Source organism: Microtus ochrogaster, unplaced genomic scaffold (genome assembly GCF_000317375.1).
Source record: "Microtus ochrogaster isolate Prairie Vole_2 unplaced genomic scaffold, MicOch1.0 UNK170, whole genome shotgun sequence".
NCBI lineage: Eukaryota > Metazoa > Chordata > Mammalia > Rodentia > Cricetidae > Microtus > Microtus ochrogaster.
Window position 1 is genome coordinate 31,298 of NW_004949268.1, and position 12,515 is coordinate 43,812.

The window sequence follows — 12,515 nt, forward strand, 5'->3', positions numbered from 1 at the left end:
TGTAGACCAGGCTGGCCTCGAACTCATAGAGATCCGCCTGCCTCTGCCTCCCGAGTGCTGGGATTAAAGGCGTGCGCCACTATGTGATACTTTAAATTCCTGATTTTGCTATGGTAAGCATTGCTAACCAAGTTTACTTCCAGATGTTTTCCTCCTCCTGATTATTACTGATGCTGAAATTGCTGTGGTATTCTGTTTTAACATTTCTACATTTACCACCCCACCAGACATGTTCTAGCCATGCAGCCCAGGCTGGCTTGCAGCTGAAAAGCCTTCTACCTTCTCTGCCTCATCTAGAACATCGTTTACAGGTGTGTGCCATTACACCAGCTCACTCCGATCTTATCTTGATGTCCCATGGATGAGCCTGGCCTGAATGGTGCACAACTCTGTGCCCTCTTATAGTTATCAGTGATTCTGAACCCAGGATCCAAAGAAGAATGTTCAAATAAGTCAGGAGTGAATTGGGCAGATTTTCCCACCCAGGAGTCCCTGGTGACATCTCAGAACCTGGACAACAGCAGGGAAGAGTCACAGTGAAGTCCTTATGGCTTCCTTAGGGAAAATCTGATTGAGGAGGCCTGGCAGGAGGTCAGCATGACTCAGGCTTGAACATTTTTTGGCAGGAGGCCTCAGGGATGCACACTGACCCCAGGCACAGTACCCTTCTGGCTCATCTTTTTATAAGCCTGAAGACTTTCTGGTAGACACAGAGCACATTCCCTTTGCCTCGGACTCCAAGTTGTACCTTTTCCAAAGGTCAGAAAATGAGAAAAGAAACATGGGCCTCTCAGTTAGGCAACTCTTGTAGGGCTGGAGAACTGTATGACTGAGGGCCAGGAAAATTTCCCAGGATTGTTTGGAGTATACCGTGATGCTTCTCTGTCTGAGAGGGTGACCCATTTGGAGTTCGATGCTAGTAGGAAGGTGTAATTCATTTTACTATTATCCATGGGTCAGTAAGAGCTCCAGCCACAGGCACAACCCTATACAGAAAGGGGACATGGCCCATCTGGCCCTCTGTCCCCAACACTCTTCCTTCTGACTTTCAGGCCCAGGGCTTGGCAGAGTAGCCCTCTGTTCTATTGAGTGTCCTCAGACATCACTGACTCTCTGGGCTACAGGGGCCACTTTCCCACTCTGTCATCTCTACCTGCTCCTCCTCCCTTGCTACCTTCCCTACCACAGCCTCAGCCTTTGCCAAAATTGGCAACTCTGGCCCCCACCCCCCACGTAAGGAGTCTCACCATGTGCGCGGAGAAGAAACACAAGCCCACAGGCTACAGCAATTAACAGAAGTGCACAGGCTCCAGCAATCAGCCAACCACGACGTTTGCAGGACGGCATGATCACCTCTGAGGCCTGAGTCTGTGCTGTTATGGGATGCACTGTGTGCAGGAAGTAGAATATGTGGGCTCTGCCTAGACAATTATTTGAACCCTAAGATTTATAGGCAGGAGCTTGGTGGGCAGGGCAAAGTTGTAGGAGAGCTGTGACTAAGCAGAACTGATAGGAACCAGGGTCCAGAAGGTGGGGCAAATGCTCTTCTGTGATGTGCGTTCCATTTTTAGTCTCATTGCAAGCCACAACATAGCTTCAGAAGCTAATTATTCTGATAATGGCAACTGTTACCTCAAACCTGGGGTCACCATGTGTACTGTCCTTGGAGTCACAGGTCCTGTGCAGGTGTGGGACAGAGAGCAAGGAACAGAAAGCTATGAAAGCCCTGGTTGCTTTTCCAAGGAGGTGTGCACTGTGAGGTTCCCACAGATGGGTGGAATGAATACTTGAGAATTGTCCTCTTGATAAAGGAAGAGCAGGAGCAAGCCCAGGGTGCTCTCAGCACACCGTCACTCCCAAGCTTCTCGCTTTCTTGAGTCATAATTCACCAAGTCTGCATTCGGTCTCTCCTCCCTTATAGTGATGATCTTTTCTTTACTTGTTTTTATTGAGCTATATTATTCTCCACTCTCCTCTCTTCCTTTCTTCTACCCTTCTAACCTGTGACCCCACACTCCCAATTTACTCAGAAGATCCTGTCTTCCTTACCTTCCTATGTAGATCCATGTACATCTCTCTTAGGGTTCTTTTTGTTTTGTAGTCTCTCTGGGGTTGTGGTCTGTAGGCTGCTTTTTCTTTACTTGGTGTCTAAAATCACTTGTGAGTAAATGCATGCTATATTTGCCTTTCTTGGTTTTGTTTACATAGCTCAACATGTTTTTTCTAAATCCATCAATTTTCCACCAAATCTGAAGATGTCATTATTTTTTACCATTGTGTAGTCTCTATTGTGTAAATGTAACACATTTTTTAATCCATTCTTCAGTTGAGGGGCATCTAGGTTGTTTCCAGGTTCTGGTTGTTACAACTAATGCTGCTATGAACACAGTTGCACACATGTCTTTGTTGTATGATTGAGTGTTTTTTGGTTATATACACAAAAACTGTATTGTTGATTTTGAGGGGGTTGGTTCCTAATTTTCGGAAAAATTGCCATACTGATTTCCAAAGCAGCTATTCAAGTGTGCACTCCCACCAGCAATGGAGGAGCGTTCCCCTTACCCCACATCCTCTCCAGCACAAGCTGTCATCAGTGTTCTTGATCTTGGCCATTCTGACAGGTGCAATATGGAATATCAGAGTTGTTTTGATTTGCATTTCTCTGATCGCTAAAGGTGTTGACTATTTATAAAGTGTCTTTTAGCACTTTGAGATTTTGCTGTTGACAGTTCTCTGTTTAGGTCTGTACCTCATTTTTTATTGTATTATTTACTCCTTCGATGTCAAATTTCTTGAGTTCTTTATATATTTTGGTGATTAGTCCTCTGTTCGATGTGGGTTTAATGAAGATCTTTTCCAAATCTGTAGTCTGTCATTTTGTCTTGTTGAACGTGTTGAACGTGTTGAACGTGCTCTACAGAAGATTTTCAGCTTCAGGAGGTCCCGTATATTAATTGTTGCTCTCAGTGTCTATGCTACTGGGATTATATTTAAGAAATGGTCTCCTATGCCAATGTGTTCAAGTGCACTTCCCACTTTCTCTTCTATGAGGTTCATTGTGGTTGGTTTTGTGTTGAGGTCTCTAATCCATTTGGACTTCAGTTTTGAATGGCTATAAATATGATTCTATTTGCATTCTCCTGCATGCTGATATTCAGTTATACCAGCACCATTTGTTGAATATGCTTTCTTTTTTCCCCCATTTTATATTGTTAGTTTCTTTGTCAAAATCAACTGTTTGTAGGTGTGTGGATTGAAGTCCAGGTCTTTGATTAGATTCCATTTGTCCTCTCCTCTGTTTTCATTACTCTACCAGGCTGTTTTCATTACTGTAGCTCTATAGTAGAGTTTGAAGTTCAGGACTGTGATGCCTCCAGAAATTCTTTTGTTGTACCGGACTGTTTTGGTTCTCCTTGGGTTTTTGTTTCCCATACGAAGTTGAGTATTATTCTTCTGAGATCTGTGAAGAATTTTCCTGGGATTTTGATGGGCATCACATTGAATCTAGATTGCTTTTGTTAAGATTTCCATTTTTAATATGTTAATTTTACCTACTCAAGAGCATGGGAGATCTTTTTATTTTTTGGTGTCTTCTTAAATATCTTTTTGTAATGTTTTAAAGTTCTTGTCATATAGTTCTTTCATTTGTTTGGTTAGCATTACCCAAGGTATTTTATGTTATTTCGGGCTATTGTGAAGGGTGATGTTTCTCTTATTTCTTTTTTGTCCCGTTTATCATCTGTTACCTTGGTGACCTTAAGTCTATACATACCCATCCCGGTGAAGCCATGACTGTTTCAGTTAGACTCACTGCAACTCTGACCACTTATTTGTTTTTTTATTACACACTATTTTTTATGGCTATTGATTAGATTTTATTTTCCATAAAATTAATGATCTCACAAATTGCCTTTTATGTTCATAAACAGACATCATAAAAGTAAGTATGTAACACTAAGCATCTCTGTAGTTAATCAAATTATTAACTTTTTATGGTACTATAAAATCATGACCAAATTGTCTAATAACACATGATTACACTGTGTATGACTAGGCCCATGTGCTTTCCTCATTCCTCTTCTTCATAAAAATAAATATGTCTCACTAATGTTTCATTATGACACTTTGTACATGTCTGTCATGTTTATAATCACATTCTCCCCGATATCTTCCCTTGCCTTCTTTCTACTCACATCAATGATCCCTTTCCTCCCAATAGACTGCTTTCCATTTTTAAATGTTTTCATTTTAATTTTTATTTGTAAGGTTTTACCTACATGCATGTATGATGCACTTTGTGTGTTCCTAGTACCCACAGATGCCAAAAAAACAGTTGGATCCCCTGGAACTAAAGTTATGGTTATGAGCTGTCATGTGGTTGAATGGAACTCAGGTTCTCTTCAAGAGCTACAAGTGCTGTTAATCACTGAGCCACCTCTCCAGTCCCTATTTCACCATCAGGTTCTCTCTCTCTCTCTCTCTCTCTCTCTCTCTCTCTCTCTCTCTCTCTCTCTCTTTTCTTCCCTTCTTACCCCTGTCCCTGGTCCATTTATTTAGGCCGATGTGACATACTTTGTTCATCAGCACATGAAACACCAGGCAGATGCTAGTAGGTACCCAGGGAAATGGTGGCACATTTGGGCTCCAGAAGCAGGCAGACAGGCTTACAGACAGGTGACACATACAGTTGGGTTGGTGAAGACATAGGCACCCAGCTATGGCTTCATCAGCAAATCAGTCCCTTTAGATATCCAAGAAAAAGCCTCTACCCATCTCAACAATGTCTGTAGGGTTAAGCCAGCCCCTTTAGGGAACCTAGGTTCTGTAAGTTTACCATTAAAGTTGTAAATATTCCTTTATATCTGCATTGCAATTATTTATGCCGCTACAAATGTCTCTATCATAGCCAGTAAATATTCAGTCTTTTTTATGGGTGTCTTGTGGGTGAAATTAGTCCCCCAGTCCTGGCCAGTTTCACCTCGAAAGGCAGTGTTCTGATGTCCTGGGGCATGTCGGGCAGGACTGGGTAACTTCATGGAGATTTCTGAGAAGGGACAAATCTTCAATTAATTGTGAGCATAGATTAGGGGCAGTAGCCCCTATGGAATTGGTTATGGAGGGTTGTTAAAATGGCAAATCTTTTTCGGGTAAAATTATTTTCCACCCTTAACAAACCAACCGTGATATGAGGTTGCTCCTTCTTTGGATAATTTTTTTTTCCTCAGAAGAGAAAGGAGGAGGTAGATGGGCAAGGCAAAAAGGACCAAAGAGAGGTTTATGACTGGGAATTTAGTTCCCCTGTCAACCTTAGGATTTTCTAGACTAGTAATGACAGAATTAAATTCTTGGTGCCCCTGGCAATGGAAGACATCTGCCCACTGGGAACAAAAGGTAGCCTGAAACAACTTCAAAAGCCATGGTGGTATCACACACCTTAATCCTGGCACTTGGGAGGTATAGGCAGAAGGTTCTTTGTGAATTCGAGGCCAGCCTAGCCTACAGAGCAAGTTCCAGTACAGCCAGGGATATACAAGGAGATCTGTCTCAACAACAACAACAACAAAAAAAATCAAGTTGTGATTAATTCTAGACGAGTCCTTGGAAGTTAGGACTCCTCTCCTTCCATGTGGGAATTCATGGTATGGAAGATGTGTTTGGCACCTGAATAGGTATTTCCAACAGATCCTTAGTCAAGGTTAGTGTGCTGTAGCTAATACAGTAAGTTCAGCTTGTTATGACACGATCCCTGGGAGGAGGGCCCTATCCAGTAGCTTTGTCAGAGGTGCCTGTTGTCCCGTTTGTGTGACTTCCTGAGTTTCAGCTGTACTCCTGTCTAAACATCACATAAAGGTTTGAAGGGGCAAGGGAGAATCAGAGCTGCTAGGGAAGGAGTAAGAGAGTGATTTACTGTCCAGGACAGTGGGAGAGGAGGGTTTTCTGGGTTTGGGGGGGCAAGGAGAGAGTGAGGCAGCTTAACTGAACAAAGCCATGCCAGGGGTTTGAGGTAGAGTGGCGTGGAGAGCTTGGCAATGGGCTGGAAAAATGACTTTTTTTTGAAGTCAGGGATTGTGATGCCTCCAGAACTTCTTTTATTGTACAGGATTGGTTTGGCTATCCTGGGTTTTTTGCTTTTTCATATGAAATTGAGTACTGTTCTTTCGATACCTGTAAAGAATTTTGCTGTGATTTTGGTGGGCATTGAATTGAATCTTTAGATTGCTTTTGATAAGATTTTCATTCTTACTTCTGCCTACCTAATAGCATGGGAGATCTTTCCACTTTCTGGTGTCTTCTTCAATTTCTTTCTTCAAAGATTTAAAGTTCTTGTCATATAAGTCTTCTACTTGTTTTGTTAGAGTTACTCCGAGATGTTTTACGCTATTTGTGGCTATTGTGAAGGGTGTTGAATCTCTGGTTTCTTCTCTAGCCCTTTTATCATCTGTGTATAGGAGGGCTAAAAATTTTTTTGAGTTAATCTTGTATCCTGATTCATTACTGAAAGTGTTTATGAGTTGTTGAAGTTCCTTGGTAGAATTTTTGAGATCGCTTATGTAAGCTATTATATCAGCAAACAGTGAGAGTTTGCCTTCTTCTTATCCTATTTGTATCCCCTTGATCTTTTCTTGGCGTCTTATTGCTCTAGCTAGGACCTCAAGTACTATATTGAATAGATATGGAGAGAGTGGATAATCTTGTCTTGTTCCTGATTTCAGTGGAATCACTGGGAATTTCTCTCTATGTAGTTTGATGTTGGCTGTTGGCTTGCTTTATTATGTTTAGGTATGATCCTTGTATCCCTGCTCTCTCCAAGACCTTTATCATGAAGGGATGTTGTATTTTGTCAAAAGCTTTTTCAGCATCTAATGAGATGATCATGTGGTTTTTATTTTTCAGTTTGTTTATATGGTGGATTACGTTGACAGATTTTCGTATGTTGAACCATCCCTGCATCTGTGGGATGAAGCTGACTTGATCATGGTGGATGATGATTCTGAGGTGTTTTTGGATTCGATTTGCCAGTATTTTATTTAGTATTTTTCATTAATGTTCATGAGTGAGATTGGTCTGTAATTCTCTTTCTTAGTAATGTCTCTCTGTGATTTGGGTATCAGGGTAATTGTAGCCTCAAAAAAGAGTTTGGCAATGTTCCTTCTGTTTCTATTGTGTGGAATAATTTGAGGAGTGTTGGTATTAGTTCTTCTTTGAAAGTCTTTCTGAGCTAAAACCATCTGGTCCTGGCCTTTTTTGGTTGGGAGACTTTTGATGACTGTTTCTATTTCTTCAGCAGTTATAGGTCTGTTCAATTTACTTATCTGGTCTTGATTTAATTTTGGTAAGTGATATTTGTCCAGAAAATTGTCCATTTCCTTTAAATTTTCCAGTTTTGTGGAGTACAGATTTTTGAAATATGACCTAATGATTCTCTGTATTTCTTTCCTGTCTGTTGTTATGTCCCCCTTTTCATTTTTGATTTTGTTAATTTAGATATTCCCCCTCTGCCTTTTGGTTAGTTTGGATAAAGGTTTGTCTATTTTGTTGATTTTTCTCGAATAGCCAACTCTTTGTCTCATTGATGCTTTGTATTGTTTTCTTTGTTTCTGTTGATTTCAGCTCTCAATCTGATTATTTCCTGCCATCTAGTTCTATTTGTGAGTGTGCTTCTTTTTGTTCTGATGTTTTCAAATATTCTCTTAATTCACTAGTGTGGGATTTTTCCAGCTTCTTTATGTAGGTGTTTAGTGTTATGAACTTTTCTCTTAACACTGCTTTCATTTTGTCCCATTAATTTGGATATGTTGTGTGGTCATTTTCATTGAATTTTAGGAAGTCTTTACTTTCTCCCTTTATTTCTTCCTTGACCCATTGATGATTCAGGTGAGCATTGTTTAATTTCCATGTGTTTGTGGGTTTTCTGGAATTAGTATTGCTGTTGACTTCTAGTTTTAAATCATGGTGATCTGACAAGGTACATTGAGTTATTCCAATTCTTTTATATTTGTTGAGGCAAAACAACAATCTTGAAACTTAACCATCATTTTACTTTTACAGGATCCCATAGAAAGAACATTGCTCCAAAGACAGTTGGAAGCAATTTTAGAAGATGCCATCCTCTCTCCCAACAAAGTTTGTTCTTATGGTTAGGAACACCATTTAGGGGTTGATTATTACTCTTACAGGGTTGGGGGTTTGTGTAGAAATTTATGTAGGCCTAGAGATTAAAAAAAAAGGACAAACTGAATGGGATAATAGGTAGATTTATGTGAACTTATACTGCTAATAATAGTGAGTAATAGAGTGAATACTTATGAGCTATTATTTATGGACAATTTACATTGATCTAGATTTTGGTATATTGATACAATTTCAAATTATTATTTGTTATATTGAATATGCTCCTATTTCTGTTTACAATATTTGTACAACTGTGCAAAGTTATTTTGTTAGATTGTTTGCATAATGTTAATACCTCTGTTTAAGACATTTTGATTATTGATACAATTTTAGGATATATTTATCATATCACATTATATGTTTTTCTACCTCTGATCAAGATATTTATACATTGTTGACATTTTGAGGTCATTTTCCTCTTTGCTGCATAGTTGTTTAAAGATTGTTTAATATTCTGATATGAAGTCTTAATATTTATGTTATATACCTATTAATTACTATAAGTCAATAGTCCTTCATGTTTGTTATACTTTTAGTCAGACTAATTAGGTCTTTAGACACATAGCGATTATATTCTGCATAGATAGGTAACCTTCAACAACCTCACATATGTGTAGAACATCACATATAAATAACTTAGGAGTCTGTTGACATAAGACACAATTGATCCTGGCAGCAATGATCTATTACTGAGAGAGAGGGTTGATCACCAAAGACAACTACTTGGAGTTTGTTTTCTTCTTGGCACAACTGGCCTTTGGGCAAGGAACTGTCTATGCCCCGGCCACTGACAAGGTGCATGTCTGTACTGGACAAGCAGGATACAAGAAAAAAAGACTGCCAAACCTTGCCAAGACAGGGTAAGATATTTTGAAAATTTTTCAGGCTCTGAAATGGTCTGTCAGTTACTCTAATCCTGAGCCAAAGTTGGTTGCTTCAACATTGCAAATGAGAATTTGGGTGATTGCTTATACAGCCAGTTGTCTCTGTCATCTACTGCACATTTTGGAAGCTGCTTGATTGCATGCACTTCCTGCCTACTCAAGTAATATTATCTCCCTTTTCAGACCTTTGATAGGGTTTAAGATTAGATAGTCATACTTATCATCTGCTTATGATTTAGCCAAGCTATTTCCAAGACAAGAGTTAGATTCCTTAGGATAGAATGTTTATTAAAACATCAGGATATGTTCCTTGATTCATACTGTTTATGCTAGTTGCAATGCTAACTTTATACTTGATATCTGTTCTTAGTATACATAGTCTTATATTTTTTTGGAACTCTCTTATTTAAACAAAAGGGGGAGGTGTTGTGGAAGCTCTTTCGGCAAATAGTCTTTAAGATACTAGCCCACTTTGGCGTGGTCTCTTATACTTTAAATGTGGATGTAAAATGTGTGCCCTCTCTTTCTCCCTCTCTCTTGCTTCTGGCTCTCACTTCTGGATGCTAGACTTGGTTCCTGTTCCCTGTTCATGCAGGGTACTAAGATCTAGGACTGTAATCTGTGAGTCTATCCATAAATAAATAAACCTTTATTATATATAATTCTGAACTAGTGTGGGATTATTTTATAACTCTGTCATCAACTAAGGAATGCTCAGATTGGAACAAAATGTCTTCCCTAGGGAAGAACACCCTATAGATTATCCAATACTAAATGGCCAACCATATATATGTATATACATATATATATATATATCATACAGACTAAGCAGGTTATATGGTTATATTTAGGAATAGATATGCATATATATTACACACACACACACACATATATATATGTATATATATATATGTAACAACAATCATGAATTTGAAAGAACATGAAGGGATATATAGGAGGAAAAGAAAGGGGAGATGATGTAATTATAGTAAATCTCATAAAAAACCAGGCTCTTTGTCTGAATTTTTCTCTAGTCATCCTCAATGCCTGATTTCTTGTGATATCCCTTAACACATGATCTCTCTCCACAGTCCCTTTCTATCAAGGTAAAGTCTACTGACTCTGTGGAGGCTTGGGGGAGGGATCCATATTTCCAGGGAAGTCTTGAGTGGGGTGGAGGAACCTTAATGAAATTGGCATGTTGAGACTTCTTAGATTCTCTATGGAGATGTCCAACTGCTTGTAGTGACATTCACCTCTCTCCCTGTACTATCTAATGTTTGTTGTGGTGGTTGGTTTTGATTGCTGACTCGGCACAATGGTACTAGAGTCTCCAGGAAGGATCGTCTAGACCAGGTTGGCCTGTGGGGTTATCTTGATTACATCAACTGAAGAAGGAACACTTGTTTATTGTGGGTGGTGCCATTCCCTAGCAAGGGACCCCTGAACTGTATGAATAGAAAGGTGAGCTGAGCATTAGAGGCACCCGTGAGTTCTTTGCTCCCTCTTCTCAATTATTTAAGACATCCTTTGGTATGCTCACACACACATGACTGGAGGCGATACAAATGGTGTCATATTGAAAGACAGGTTGACCTTTTCTTAGAAAGTTAAACCCATGTGTGCTGGCACTCAGCAAATCTACTACTGTTGATATCACCTACTTGAATTACCAGGTGCTCCTTCAAGCTTTTTCTCTTGCTCAGGTCCTGGGCATCATTATCTGTTCCCCCTGCACAGGACTCTCAGGACTGTGAGGGTTATCAATCCTGCTTCTCACAAAAACAGATCTAGCTGAGCTGAGAAGCCAAGTAGGTTTCTGTATTTCTTTCTTTCTTTCTTTCTTTTTACTTTGTTTTTTTTTTTGAGACAGTGATTCTCTGTAGCTTTGGAACCTGTCCTGGAACTAGCTCTTGTAGACCAAGCTGGCCTCGAACTCACAGATATTTGCCTGCCTCTGCCCCCTGAGTTAAATGGGGTTAAATGCGTGTTTCACCACTGCCTGGCTTTATTTCATTATTTTGAGATGATGTCTCAAAATGTAATCACGATGGTTCAGGACTCTAACACTCCTGGCCCAGCCTCTGGATGCTAGGATTACAGGTGTGCTCATCAGATATTTAAAATCAAACCCTTACAGGTAACTTCAAGCACAGCTTTATGTGTCCATATGCTTTAGATTCCTTTGGATGAAACTGTAAGCAAGGACCTGCAGGGTTTGTGTCAAACCTATGCTTGCTGACTTAGACTATGCCAATCTGTCTTCCAAAATGACTGCGTCATTTCTCACCCCCGTAACCTCGTGTGCAGTGACAGTTGCTTCACACCCTCACCTGCACTGGGACTCACAGATCTGCAGTCTGTTTGCGTTGGGTGGTCCTCTGCTTTTGTGGGAAGATGGTAAGGATGACTGCAGCCTGGGCTATGTAGTGAGTCAAGAAGCAAGACCTCTCCAAACCAAAGAAGGGTCTGAACACGGAAGTGACACAGACATGCAGCAGCTGAAATATGAAAAGAAACTGAAGGTGTACTTGGAATGGAACTTTTCAGTAACAGGAAGGAATCTCAAGGACATTAGGCTACACTTCAATGGTTCCCCTTATAGGACATGGAAGGAAGAACTATAGTTCCTAAATCACATGCAAGTACAAAGTACAGCAGCAGCAAGCAGGGCATGAAGACATTGAGAGGTTCTTGAGATGGGGTATGGTATCCATGAGCTAAGGCACTGAGCCTCTGCTTAGCACTCCCCTCATCTGTGTCCTGGTGTCCAGGACAGACAGCACAGGAATCCTGTCTTTCAGGCAAAGATCATAGTGCCTTATGGCTGGTACTCAGTAGAGTGAATGATAAAAAGGGGACTTTGTCCTGGAAAAAATGGTGAACAAAGAGGACAAGTTGATCAGAGATAAAGGTATGGGGAGGTTCCAGGGTCTAAAGAACAGGACACACCCTCCTAATGGCTGAGAAAATGCTTTGGGGGAAAAAAGGCATATAGAAAGCAAGTTGGCATCATTGCAAATTACAATATACAAGACACTTTGAATTGGTGGATGTGAGAAATTTAAGTATAACGCTAAGAAACAGAGGTCTAAGAGTTGAAATTAAATGAAAATTAATCACATGGAATATAGAGAAGAGTCGCTATGGTTCATGAGGATTTGTGGCAGACAGGAAGACATTTCCATACATGGTGAAGCTGTCAGTCAGGGTACCAGGGACAGGGATGTCTTCTGCTAGACACATCTGCTCATTCTTACCTTTTCATCTCTCATCCACAACACACACCACAGTAGAATATCTTCACATATATCATATGCTCATACAAGTGTGGGCTATACAATATCTATAAAACATACACTGGAAATAAGAGTAAATTTATCATTATAGGAAGCCCATTTGGACCTGCTTAGTCAACTGTAAACAGCTTTCCTTTTGTCCCAATTTCCTGGTCTCAAA

General features: G+C 40.1%; 1 protein-coding gene across 1 annotated transcript in view; it reads right to left on the bottom strand.

Moving 5' to 3' along the window:
* LOC101983875 (acylcarnitine hydrolase-like) overlaps positions 1 to 1,347 on the bottom strand; it is a 12,793-nt gene extending 11,446 nt beyond the window's left edge. Inside the window, exon 1 of the mRNA XM_005372066.2 lies at positions 1,248 to 1,347. Within this exon, the coding sequence (XP_005372123.1) occupies positions 1,248 to 1,347 (100 nt within the window). The remainder of the gene's footprint in view (positions 1 to 1,247) is intronic.
* Positions 1,348 to 12,515: the final 11,168 nt, after the last annotated feature.